Below are 13,241 nucleotides of genomic sequence, written 5' to 3'. Positions count from 1 at the left end.
CTGTTCACCTCTAGCCTTTGTCACTAACTCCACCTCTCTGTCATCACCTCCCTCCCTCCCCACCTATCACTTGCTTGGATTCCTGCCACCCCCAAAGTGTCAAGCAGCATCTCTGTAGAAAAAGTATGGGTGACGTTTTGGCTAGTGACCAGGACTGAAGAAGGGTCCCGATCCGAAACGTCACCCATAATTTCCCCCAGATTTGCTGTTTGGCTTGCTGTTATTCCAGCAGTTTGTATCTATCTTTGGGATAAACTAGCATCTGCAGTTGCAGACATACACAAAATGTAACTCAGCAGGGCAGGCAGCGTCGCTGATGAGAAGGAATGGGCAACGTTTCGTGTCGAGACCCTTTTTCAGACTTCGTCGGGCTTTCTCTGATCAAACCCGAGTCTCCAGTCCTGTAAGGCAGCAAATCTACCGCTGAGCCACTGTGACTGAGCACTCCTCAACCACGACCTTGGTGGAAGAAATATGAGATACTGGGAGAAAATGAATTCGTGCAGCTGGGGGTGAGATAAATACATTGGGAGGATGTTGCCAGGGGCATAAATACTGGTATGGAGCAATGGTATTGTCTGGTCTCTTGTTCAGTAAAGTTTATGTAATTGCTGTTAAACCAGATTAACTCCTGGGTTCCTGTTATTTAATTAATCAAATTGGAATTCAAAGCTTTTTTATGTACCTTCATTATCTGACTTTTGAATATGCATATCAGTCAGATAGATGGGTTCTTGAACTTCCCAAATGTTGCCCTACCTATATTTTAACATGGATTTTATGATGTGGGTGATTCAGATGTAACACCAGGATCCTCCCATTATCACAGATCCACGTACGCATCTACACATGCAACTTGCATAATACAGTCACAAGACAGAGCTTCTTATTAGCAGGACTACACTACCACAAAACAGTCCCTTAACCCATGAAGAACTATTTTTCTGCCAACTTTCAAACGCATTGAAACTAAGATAGAAGTATTTTAAATTAATTTCTGAATTGATGGAACACAAGATAGTTATCTGATTAGACCCTGCGAAAAATTGATATATTTTGGAATCCTTTCTTGTAAAATATGAATCCCAAATACAACTTGAAAGTACACAAAGTGCTGGAGTAACTCAGCAAGTCAGGCAGCATCTCTAGAAAACATGGATAGGTGGATAATATAACTTAGTTGGCATGGACAAGGTGAGCCGAGGGGCTTGTTTCTGTACTTTACAGCTCGATGACTCCCTATAATTTAATCACCTTATTTTAAGGATCAACTTTGTTGGCCTTTAGTTTGATACCGCAATTGTCCAACAATGTAATTGTCTCTCTATTATGAGAATTGAATGTGGTATCCTGGTCCCAGCATGAGCAAAATGCTTGCAGCTTCACTGTAATAACCATGGATTGATCTATTGGTCCATGTCTTTGTCAGCTCCAGGGATATCGACTGCAACAATCCTTTGTGTGGTCTCCTGCACACAACCGACAACAACCCACCAACATTAAGACATCAAAGCAGGCACATATTCACTTATTTCCCTGATTAACCTTGTGCTCTGTACCCTGTTTGGTTGCTGTTTGTATGTGTTGATTCACAAGATGTGGGCTTCACGATCAAGACGAGGATATATAGACTCCATCGATAGCTGCACACTGAGGTGGTGAGAAGCAATGTCTTTGAATCTCAGCAGTCCATGAACTGAAGGTAGAACAGAACACGACACAAAGTGCTGGAGTAACTCAGTGGGTCAGACAGCAACTCTGGAGAACATGGATAGGTGACATTTCAGGTTGGGACCCTAAACATCAGAAGAATGTTCCCAACCTGAAATATCACCTGTCCATGTTCCCCAGTAATGCCGCCTGACCCAATGAGTTACTTCAGCACTTTGTCTTTTTTTTGTAAACCAGCTTCTGCAGTTCTTTGATTCTACATTTCATTTCTATAGAACAAAGCAGTTTGCTCACCCTTTAAAGACTACCATTCAGTCAAGCACCTTTCTATAGATGTCAAGTTAGTAGACAAGAACGTACAAATCTAAATGTGGTTAATGTAATAAAAACATGTTGAAGGGTTAATTTCAGTAAAGAAGAACAATGGTCTATGTTGTGTTTTACAAACCAGCTGATTCACAGATGCACTTTAGGAAAGGAAATCAGAGTTGCTACCTTACAGCGTCGGAGACCCAGGTTCGATCCTGACTACGGGTGCTGTCTGTATAGAGTTTGTACGTTCTCCTCGTGACCACGTGGGTTTTCTCCAGGTGCCATGGTTTCCTCACACACTCAAAAGATTTACAAGTTTGCAGGTTAATTGGATTTGGTAAAAATTGTAATTTGTCCATTGTATGTAGGATAATGCTAGTGTACGGGAATTGTTGGTTGGCGTGGACTCGTTTCCATGCTGTGTCTCTGAATAAAAAGCTAGTGACTATTGTTAGTACCCCTTCAGGTTCACCAGCCACAGGGCACAGTGACCTAGTGGTTAACGAATTACGGAGACAAATAACTCAGTGTACCAACTAACGCAGCAAGGGAATTTAAGATTTATAGATGCAGCCCAGTCCATCACACAGGCCGGACATCTCACCATTGACACCATCTGCACTTCATGCTATCTTCGGAATGCAGCCAACACGATCAAAGGTAGATACATAAATTAGTAAGGGTATCAAAGTTTACAGGGAGAAGGCAGGAGAGTGTGTTAAAGAAGGAAAAATAGATCAGCTATTATCAAATGGCAGAGTAAACTCGATGGGCTGCATGGCCTAATTCTGCTCCTATGCCTTGTGATCTTATGGTCTAAAGACTTGTCCCACCCCAGTAATTTCTTCTTCCAGCTTCCATCCAGTGGATAGTACCGTAGATTGAAAGCACGCACCACCAGACTCAGGTACAGCTACTTCCCCTCTGTTATCAGACTTCTGAACAGTCTTTCTATAATCTAGGGTTCTGAGCGATTGACCTCTACCCCATTGCAGACATTGGACTTTGTATATGCAGGGGCGGAAAACCCGGGGGGCCCAGAGGGCACACGTCCCCCCCATGTTTTGAGAGGTGGGCGACATCCCTGCCAGGTTAACCTGCCTGGGCTTGCGGGAAATATGGCCAGCGCGGAGAAGCAGCGCTGGTATCCTGTCAGTCCAGACAGGGCTGTTAGTTAACCCGGTGAGACAGGCTGTTGAGCTGCATTTAGCGCTGGATTGAGCCTCCGAAGCCTCGCGCGTGTGTGAGTGTGCGCATGCACGCGCGGCCGCCAAAAAATTGTCCCCTCCATGTTTTGATAGTGAGTTCCGTTCTTGTGTATATGGAACTGATGCACTCTGTATCTTCCCCATTACTCTATCTATCATGGGCGGAAATTCCGGGGGGAGGGAGAGGGGGGTGGAACATGTTCCCCTTATGTTTTGAGAGGTGGTGGACAATCCCCCCCACCCCATGTTTTGTAATCCGGATTTTGAAATTCGGTGAAAAATAAATCTATTAAAAATCTCCACTTTCCGCGAGACAGTGGGGGTGGGACTGATGATCGAAGGAGGACGCTGATTGGACGAGAGACGTCAGTCAGCAGGCAAGGAGTGGGGGGGCGGGACATGATGATTCAGCGCGACGATTGGAGGAGGGAGACGTCCTGGTGGAGCAAAGATCATAGAGTGGAGCTTGAATCGGCCCGTTTGCGGGGCCTTTCATCGCCCGGCGCAGCTTAAAATCGGCCGCGGGATCTTCCACCGCCCCGCGGTCAAATTGCTATGTCTAGACGATTGAGGTTCCCGATGCTCCCGATGTTGAAGCCCCCGCCGGGCGATGGAAGATCCCGCGGCTGATTTTGAGCTGCGCCAGGCGATGAAAGGCCCCACGAACGGGCCGATTGAAGCCCCACAATTCGGGGCGGACGAAGCTGCTGTTGCTGGAGTTCGGAGTCGGTCACCAACCAGGTCTGCTCCCGATGTTACTGTCCACAGGGCCCAAGACCGAAACCTTGCGCGCGTGTGTGTGTGTGCGCGCATGCACACGCGGTACCAAAAAATGTTGGTTCCTGCCATGTTTTTACAGCAATATACGCCCCTGCTATCTATTGTACTCGAGTTTGAACTGATTGTATTGATGTGTGGTATATCTGATCCGATTGGATAACATTTTGATTTGGATGAGGGGATTGAAGGCTTAGTGGCCAAGTTTGCGGATGATACAGAAATATGTGGAGGGGCAGGTAGTGTAGAGACAGCAGGGGCACTGCAGAAGGACTTGGACAGGTTGGGAGAGTAGGCAGAGAAGTGGCAGATTGAATATACTGAAGCAAAGTGTGGAGTCATGCATTTTGCATTTTGGCAGTGGGAATAAATGCATTGACTATTTTCTTAATGGCGAGAGAATCCAGAAATATGAGGTGCAAAGGGACTTGGGAGTATTGGTGCAGGATTCCTAAAAAGTTAATCTACAAGTCGAATCAGTAGTAAAGGAAGCAAGCGCAGTACTAGCATTTATTTCAAGAAGGCCTGTAGACAAAAACAGTGATGTAATGTAGAGGTAGACAAAAGTGCTGGACTCAGCGGGTGTGGCAGCATCTATGGAGCGAAGGAAATAGGCAATGGTTCGGGGCGAAACCCTTCTTCAGACTGATGTAGGGTGGGGCGGGCGGGAAGAAGAAAGGAAGAGGAGGAGTCAGAGGGCTGAGGGAGAGTTGAGAAGGGGAGGAGACAGTGAGGGCTACCTGAAATTGGAGAATTCAATGTTCATGCCGCTCTGGTATAAACTGTCCATGCGAAATATGAGGTGCTGCTCCTCGCCAAGCCTACGCTTGGTCTCACCGATGTAGATCAGCTGACATCTAGAGAAGCGGATGCAATAGATGAGGTTGGAGGAGGTGCAGGTGAACCTCTGTCGCACCTGGAACACCTCCGCTCGGTCCGCAATAACCAACCTGATTTCCCGGTGGCTCAGCACTTCAACTCGCCCTCCCATTCTGAATCCGACCTTTCTGTCCTGGGCCTCCTCCATGGCCAGAGTGAGAACCACTGGAAATTGGAGGAGCAGCACCTCATATTTCGCTTGGGCAGTTTATACCCTAGCGGCTTGAACATTGACTTCTCCAATTTCAGGTAGCCCTCACTGTGTCCTCCCCTTCTCAGCTCTCCCTCAGCCTTCTGGCCCCTCCCCTTCCTTTCTTCTTCACGCCCCCCCCCCCCCCCCCCCCCCCCCCGCATCAGTCTGAAGAAGGGTTTCGGCCCGAAACCTTGCCTATTTCCTTCGCTCCATAGATGCTGCCGCACCCGCTGAGTTTCTCGAGCACTTTTGTCTACCTTCGATTTTCCAGCATCTGCAGTTCCTTCTTAAACATGTAACACTGAGGTGCTGGTCAGGCCACATTTGGAATATTGTGAGCAATTTTGAGCACCATATCTGAGGAAGGGTGTGCTGGCTCTGGAGAGGGTCCAGGGGAGGTTTTCAAGAATGATCCCAGGAATGAGTAGATTAACATATGATGAGCATTTGATGGCACTGGGCCTGTACTCGCTGAAGTTTAGAAGAATTAGGGGGACCTCATTGAAACGTACAGAATAGTGAAAGAAGTTGGATAGAGGGGATATGGAGAGGGTGTTCCCATTAGTGGGAGAGTCTAGGACTAGAGGTCATAGTCTCAGAATTAAAGGACGTTCTTTGAGGATAGAGATGAGGAGCAATTTATTTTGGTCAGAGGATGGTGAATCTGTGGAATTCTTTGCCACAGAAGGCTGTGGAGGCTGTCAGTTGATATTTTTAAGGCAGAGATAGATAGATTATTTATTATTACGGGTGTCAGAGGTTATGGGGAGAAGGCAGGAGAATGGAGTTAGGAGGGAGAGATAGATCAGCCATAATTGAATGGCGGAGTAGACTTGATGGGCCGAATGGCCTAATTCTGCTCCTATTACTTATGGATTTATAAACATGCAAAACAAAGCTTTTTCACTGTAAAAAAAGAAAGTGTTGGAGTAACTCAGCCGGTCAGGCAGCATATGTGGAGAATATTAACATGCAATGTTTTGGGTCAGGATCCTTCTTCTGATCCTTTTCACTGTACTTTGGTACAGGTGACATTAATAAACATGAACCTAAGTAGACCCAGGAAGTGCAGATGCTGCAAACTTGTTGTCTGTCTCGCTGAGTTACTTCAGCACTTTGTGCTCCAGGGTGTTTATGTTTTGGAATACAATGCTGGTGTGACGATTGAGACTGACGTGTCCCCATCAGCTAGAATAATTGCAGTTCAAGATCAACTAGTGATGGGCAATAAACGATCGCCTTGTAATAAAGTCCAGTAAATCCTCCAGAGAATGAAATTCCTTCGCCGACGCCCGCCCCCTCATTTCTACAGCAGTGAATGTGTAGGAAGGAACTATAGATGCTGGTTTACACCGAAGATAGACACAAAATGCTGGAGCAACTCAGCGGTCAGGCAGCATCTCTGGAGGAAAGGAATAGGTGACATTTCGACTCGTCTCGACCCGAAACGTCACCTATTCCTTTTCTCCAGAGATGCGACCTGACCGCTGAGTTACTGCAGCACTTTGTGTCTGTCTACAGCAATGATGCACATTTTAAATTATTCCCATAACCAACTGTCTAGGTTTAGGCGCGATATATGCTGATCCGGCGATGAACAGATAAAATATTTCTCGTGTAATGTATTTGACTCGGTTTGATTTCTTGGAGTAGAATTTGGTTTAAATCTCAGCTGACTATACCACAACGTTCTGTAACTATAGCACCAGCGGTTGTTTCGTTTGGAACTGGATTAGAATTTCAAAAGTGGCCAGTTTGGATTCACTGGTTAGAATGTGAATTATTTAAAGTACAGAATGTCGATTTCTTCAGCTTCAAAGCGCTCAATTGTTATTTCTCCCCGTGTGCACCTGTATCTTGGCAGGGAATGATTGAATGATGAAGCGCAACAAATGTAACGCCGGGGGAAGGCGTTGCAAGCTTATTTGTAAGATGACACACACATTTGTTGCACGCCTTGTGGATCAGGCCCCGGGAACTCGGCCGGTCTGATGGAGGATTTTTCTCCCTCGGTGTAAGGTGGCGCACCTGTCACTTGCGGATCGGGCCGGGCGTTTCCGTGAACTGACGGAAAGAGGCGAGCCGCCGACACCAGGGGCATTGTGCTGGCTCTGTATGTGTGTGTGTGTGTGTCAAACGCTGCAAGGAGCGGAGTGATAACGAGAAGGAACACACACTCACACACACACACACACACACACACGGAGAGAGTCCACCTTTCACCACTCCATGTGACACCGCTGCCTCAGCATTTACCGACTCGCCATGTGTGGAGACACCTCGCCTTACCTGCTCTTGCCGCTGCTGCTTTTCGCCACCGGCTTTCGCCTGACATTTGGAGAAAACCTTCCCATTTGCAAAGAGGTAAAGTGCTTTCAATTCATACTGTACTCCGATGACTCCACGGCTTGGTAATGTTGCATCTCTGACTGGAATGAAACACTGTGGCGTTGCATTACGCGAAGTGTTGTCACAGAAATTAAAAACATTTCTTATTCTGCAAGTAAGTATCAACATATAAAGATTAGCGAGCTACAGTATTGCACCGTTCGCGGTCAATGCAAGATACACAGTCATTACAATTTGTATTTTTTTTCATGAAATGATACAGTGTTTGTTTCCTCTGGTGAACCCGTAGTCGTTTAGATACTTCACTGACTTTGGCCCACGGATCAAGTGGGTATACAGTTTGTCCATATGGCAGGTTGGATTATGATTTAACAGGTTTCATTCGACTCACCAAAGACCTGTAATAATTACTGTTCTGTTTTTGGCGCATGTTGCAACTTTTATTTTATTTTTCCTCTCCGCTTTTCTTGTTGGTAGAAGGCGGCATCTAACCAGTATACGGTGCTCACAATCCCCTGCTGACATTCACACTTCACCAAAGTTTTTCCTGCAAAACAAAGTTGCGCTCTCTATATTCTTCACCTGCCCGTCCAGTAAAAGTGTGATTTGGAAAGTGTTCTTCGCAAAGCGCAATGTATTACACGTCTGCAAGAGTGCAGATGGTCTGTCTGTGTGTCACATTTAAGGTCGAGGAAAGGTCCCTGTCGGGGACATGTTGTGCAACCCGCGACAATGTCAGAAAGTTTAGGGCAGCACATGTTATAAGCCGCCAGGTGGTGTGCGGAGTATTTTACTGAAGGATTGTCGGCGTTTCGCCACGAGAAACGGCCGGATTGTAGAGACGCAAAAATATTGCTTTTACAAGTTATCGTTCATCTTTGATAAAACACAGACATGTAAAGCGATGCAAAATGTACGATTACTGACTGATATTTGAAGGACTAACCGATAACAGCTCTTCCCGAGGAATTATCACGTAGATTTTTAATTTCTAACTTAATCTTTGTGGATGCAAATTATTCATAAGAAATATGTAAATGCACGCTGTTCACTGCCTAGTTGTCAACTTTATCATTGTTTTATACGCTCCACGCTTATCCAAACCAGCTTACCTCTGGCCGACACCACTCAACCTGCCTTGTGTCAACTCGAAGCCATCCAAAACGCCCTTGTCCTGCACGCAATCCTGTTCATCCGCGTCTCCCGTGTTTGCTGATGGCCCACAGATAAGCAACAGTTCAGTTTTAAAACTTCCATCCGATGGTTCTACCCCTGCAAGTCCCTGACACTTCCTCTCATTCTTGCATCTTCAGAATCTTTATAACTAATCATCAGGGGGGGGGGGGCACAGCGGCACATTGTGGGGTGGAGCTGCTGCCTCACAGCGCCAGAGACTCAGGTTCGATACAGGTTCAATACTGACATCGGGTGCTGTCTCTGTGGTGTTTGCACATTCTCACCATGACCGAGTAGGTTTCCCCCCACATCCCTCAGACATGCGGGTTTGTAGGATAATTGGCCTCTGTAAATTGACCCTGGCGTGAAGGGAGTGGACGAGAAAGAATAACAGAATTAGTGTGGATGGGTGATCGATGGATGGTCAGCGTGGGCCGAAGGACTTGTTTCCATGCTGTATCTCTAAACTAATCTCAATTCACCACTCATAGTCATGCTTTAGCTGCCCATATCTTTAGTTCTGGAATTCCTACCCTGCACGCTCTTCACAGTAACCACTTCTCAAAAATCTTTAAAGATGATCTTCAAAGCCTGTCCCTTTGACCAAACATTTGGTCACTGGCTTTATATTCCCTTAATTTGCTTGACATTACTTTGTTTTTATTGCTCATGTTGAGATAGTTTGCATTACAAATGCTTTACAGGCAAGCATTGATATAATTGAACATAAGGACACAGAACAGTATGTCCGTGCCAAACATGATGCCAAGATAAATTAATCTCTCCTACCTGGATATAATCCATATCCCTCTATTCCCTGCATATCAATGTACCTATCTGACAGCCTCTTAAATAACACTGTTGTATCTGCTTCCACCACCATCTCTGGCAATACATTCCAGGCACTCACCACCCTCTGTAAACAAAAAACTTGCCCTTTTTAACTTTCCCACTTTAAAACTATGCCCACTTTAAATGTCTTTGACATTTCCACCCCGGGAAAAATATTCGGACTGTCTACCCTATCGAGGCCTCTCATTGGTACAAGTATTTCCTCTGCTTTTCTAAAAAACATTGGGCAACAGGTACCCATTTCCTCCATTTCGGTAGAAATTCAAAATGAACCTTTCATCCAGAAAGGAGTAACATGCCCAACAAATCATCTCGGGTTTGCCACCAACTATAAGTGTATAGGTTTGGCTGTTTGGCAGGTTTCCAGATTGCTTTGCATATTAAACAACAGCTGCCCTGTTTTATCTTTCAGTCGAGGCAGCAATTGTTAAATTAATTTATCATCCTTCTCAGGTGCCCTTAGTTTCTGGGAAGCCCATGTATGTTTAAAATGGAACTGTGGGTGACAAAGGCGTGTAAATGTTTAACTCCCTGTTACAGTGACATTCATTTGACACAAAAATCCCAACAGAATTTGATTTATTGGCAGATTTCTACCCTTCTCCTCCTTATTTTACATGGAATGGGAACACTATCGATGGAGATGCATACAGTAATGTTAAGAAGCCCTTTGTTGATTCCCCTAGAAGTTTTCTGAATGAATTTATGAGGCAGGAGTTATTGGCAAGGCCCGTGTTCCTCGCCCATCCCCCACTCACCTGGAGACGGTGGCGTAGAGATGCACTCTTGGGTAGCTGCAAGTCTATCTGGAGCAGACCCCGTGATAGACTTGTAGGGAAAAATGATCAGGATTTAGACTCTATGTTCATAGAACACAGAACAATACATACAGGAACAGGCCCTTCGGCCCACAATATCCATGCCGAACATGATGCCGAGTTAAAACTAATCTCGTTAAATGGAAAAGATTTACGAGGATGTTGCCAGGACTTGATGACCTGAGCTGTAGGGAGAGGTTGCGCAGGCATTTGGTCTTTATTCCTTGGAGTGCAGGAGGATGAGAGGTGAATGTGCACAGTGTTTTACCTGGAGTAGGGGAATGGAGAGCCAGAGGACATCGGTTTAAGGTGAGAGGGGAAAGATTTAATAGAAGCCTGAGGAGGAACTATTTTTACACAAAGGGTGGTAGGCATATGGAATGAGCTGCCAGGGGAGTTAGTTGAGGCAGGTACTATCACAACTTACTGGAAGGGTCCACCTAGGCCGCCGGAGAGCCAAGATGCCAGCCCCCAAAGTTGGCCTTGGAAGTCGGCTCTGGGACCCGATCTGCCGGCTCCAGCCAGGCCAGAGTTCCAGAGCCCCAGCTGCAGGAGGCAAATTCAAGTGCACTCTCATGCTTTAGTCTGGATTAAAGGAAGCACCGGACCATCAGTTGCTGGAAAATCGGTTGTGGACCTGTACTATATTGCCAAATCATGTCATGTCCTTGTGGTCATTTTTACTGGCGCCTTTGTTACCTATCGAGACATCTGACTGTGTTACTGTTAGATATTGTTGGACCAAAGACAACAGAGGTAGTGGACAACATGTACAGATTACACGGCACAGTAGACATTTACGAGTTAATTAGAAACCAGTAGCTCATCTGTGCAGATACCAATGGTACAGGTGCCCTGAGAACTCTCTAGAAATGGAATTTGCTTTTGACGCTGAGCCCAGACTTTGTTGTTGGGATCATTCAATTGCTCAAGCCTGGATGGCAACAAATCTTCCACCTGTTTCAGGTGTTGACAGTGAAGGCTGGACACTGGGAGACCATTTGGTGTGACCACAGGCAGAGCAAGGCCACCAACCTACCAATAGAGATAGGGAGAGGGATTGAATGAGCAAATGGGGAAAAAAAAGGGATTTTTAATTAAAATTTTTTTTTTAATAAAAGGCTGGAATATACAAAATACAGGCACCTCGCCCTTTACACCTGTTTGATTTATGTGTTTTTGGAATATTGTTCTTGGTCATTTAATACCAAATCCCGATTTACATGACTGTATTTTTTAAATAACGTGCTCAAATTTACACCTGGCAATGTAGTCATGTTTATGATTAATTTATGCGTTTTTGAATTACGTAAAACACCAAGGTGCCTGTATTGTCCTTTTAAGAATTGATCGACCTGAACATGCCTTACTCCCACCAAAGTTTTGGTTAAAAGCAGGCCTATGAATTGATGGCCAATTTCAGGTTACAAGTACTGAGCTGTGGCTTTGAAATTTGCCTGCATTGGTGATGAAGCTAATGAATAGAGGAGAATGAAGAAGTAGCTCACAGGTTAGATGGGTAGACATCACTGAATAATTACATAGCATTTTAATTTTAGTTTATCCTGAAACAATTTGACAAATGCCTTGTGTATCTGCTGTGTGGATTTCATTGTTTGTGCAGATTTGTAACTACTTTTTCTTTTAACCGTGATGTTGGTCGATAAATACCTTGCGAGGAAATTAACCAGCCAAGTCCTCAAAAAGAACAATCAGTTTAGCAAAGAGGCCATAAATAGAGGTTTTTTTAAAGCAGCTTTTTCTCTACCTTTCTCATTAAAGTGCAAGATGTCTGTTCCTTTAATAGTTCAATCTTCTTTTGGAAATATCTAGATCAACATTGTCTGGATCTCAGCACAGTGGCACAGCAGGTAGAGCTGCTGCCTCACAGCGCCAGAGACGTGTGTGTGTGTGTGTGTGTGTGTGTGTGTGTGTGTGTGTGTGTGTGTGTGTGTGTGTGTGTGTGTGTGTGTGTGTGTGTGTGTGTGTGTGTGTGTGTGTGTGTGTGTGTGTGTGTGTGTTGCACGTTCTCCCTGTGACTGTGTGGGTTTCCTCCAGGTTCTCTGGTTTCCTCCCACCACCCACATCCCAAAGCTCCTGTGACTTATTCACTCATACCTATTAATGATTTCTTTTGGATTCTCATTGATTATTAGAGAGGCACTGAACACCCAAAAAAAAAAAATACCCCACTTAATTCATCCTGCTTATCAGAAAATGTCGAATTGTGGGGAACCTACTTTGTGTTTATGTTTATTGTTGTCACGTGTACCAAGGTAGAGTGAAAAGCTTTGTTTTGCACGCTAACCAATTAGATCAGATAATACTATACATAGATACAATCAAGTCAAACTGGTACAATAGGCAGAGCAAAGGGGACGATACAGAGTGCAGAATATAGTGTTGTAGCACATCAGTTCCAGAGCCAAATTCAATGTCCGCAATGGTGTAGAGGTGATTCGGACAGTACCCGAGCTAATGGAAGGAGGGTTCAGAAGCCGTTCCACAGTTTTCCAGTATCTATTGCAGACTGGTTCCCACATGTTGACAGTATGTGCTCACAAGAAGCAGCATTTCAATTGTATGAATACATTTTCAGAGTTTATTTTGACATGGGTGGTCATGTGGCTGAGAATCATTCATATGCCAATGTTTCACACAGGCTGTTAGATCAAGAAAAGTAGTTTGCAGACAAGCTGTGACTTACTGATGACATTTGTTTTATTCCGTGGTTCATCTGAAGTTTGTGTCACCTGGTATAGCATTCTGTGCCCGTATTCAAGCCAGCTGAATAAGTTGTCATTGGTGGCATTTCAAACTGAATATTCATGGGAAAAAACTAGAGCAAAAATGTAATAAGAATGTATTTTTCTATTGTTATATATTCTACTGTAGCTGTGCCTTTGGGTGTGTCTCACTTGAGAAAGGGATATGAAGCCATCCCAAAGATATTTCCAGCTTACCTTTGTTTGATAATTTTTATTTTATTTGTTGAGAGGGTATCAC

The 13,241-nt window shown here is 44.9% G+C and overlaps 1 protein-coding gene and 1 long non-coding RNA gene across 3 annotated transcripts in view; one reads left to right on the top strand and one right to left on the bottom strand.

The window, feature by feature from the left end:
- Positions 1 to 1,370: 1,370 nt before the first annotated feature.
- Positions 1,371 to 12,729, bottom strand: LOC116986836. The gene is made up of 3 exons (XR_004415584.1): positions 12,648 to 12,729; positions 9,408 to 9,410; positions 1,371 to 1,380 (listed from the first exon to the last, which is right to left on the bottom strand). It is a non-coding gene; the product is annotated as an uncharacterized LOC116986836 (long non-coding RNA).
- Positions 6,811 to 13,241, top strand: part of elapor1 (endosome-lysosome associated apoptosis and autophagy regulator 1) — a 67,119-nt gene continuing 60,688 nt past the window's right edge. The window contains exon 1 of one of the 2 annotated variants that reach the window (XM_033042567.1): positions 6,811 to 7,404. In XM_033042567.1, the coding sequence (XP_032898458.1) occupies positions 7,306 to 7,404 (99 nt within the window). In that variant the 5' untranslated portion in view covers positions 6,811 to 7,305. The remainder of the gene's footprint in view (positions 7,405 to 13,241) is intronic. The other variant, XM_033042566.1, reaches the window with a different exon arrangement.

This window comes from Amblyraja radiata, chromosome 24 (assembly GCF_010909765.2).
Source record: "Amblyraja radiata isolate CabotCenter1 chromosome 24, sAmbRad1.1.pri, whole genome shotgun sequence".
Classification (NCBI taxonomy): domain Eukaryota; kingdom Metazoa; phylum Chordata; class Chondrichthyes; order Rajiformes; family Rajidae; genus Amblyraja; species Amblyraja radiata.
This window is presented reverse-complemented; position numbering and strand designations above follow the sequence as displayed.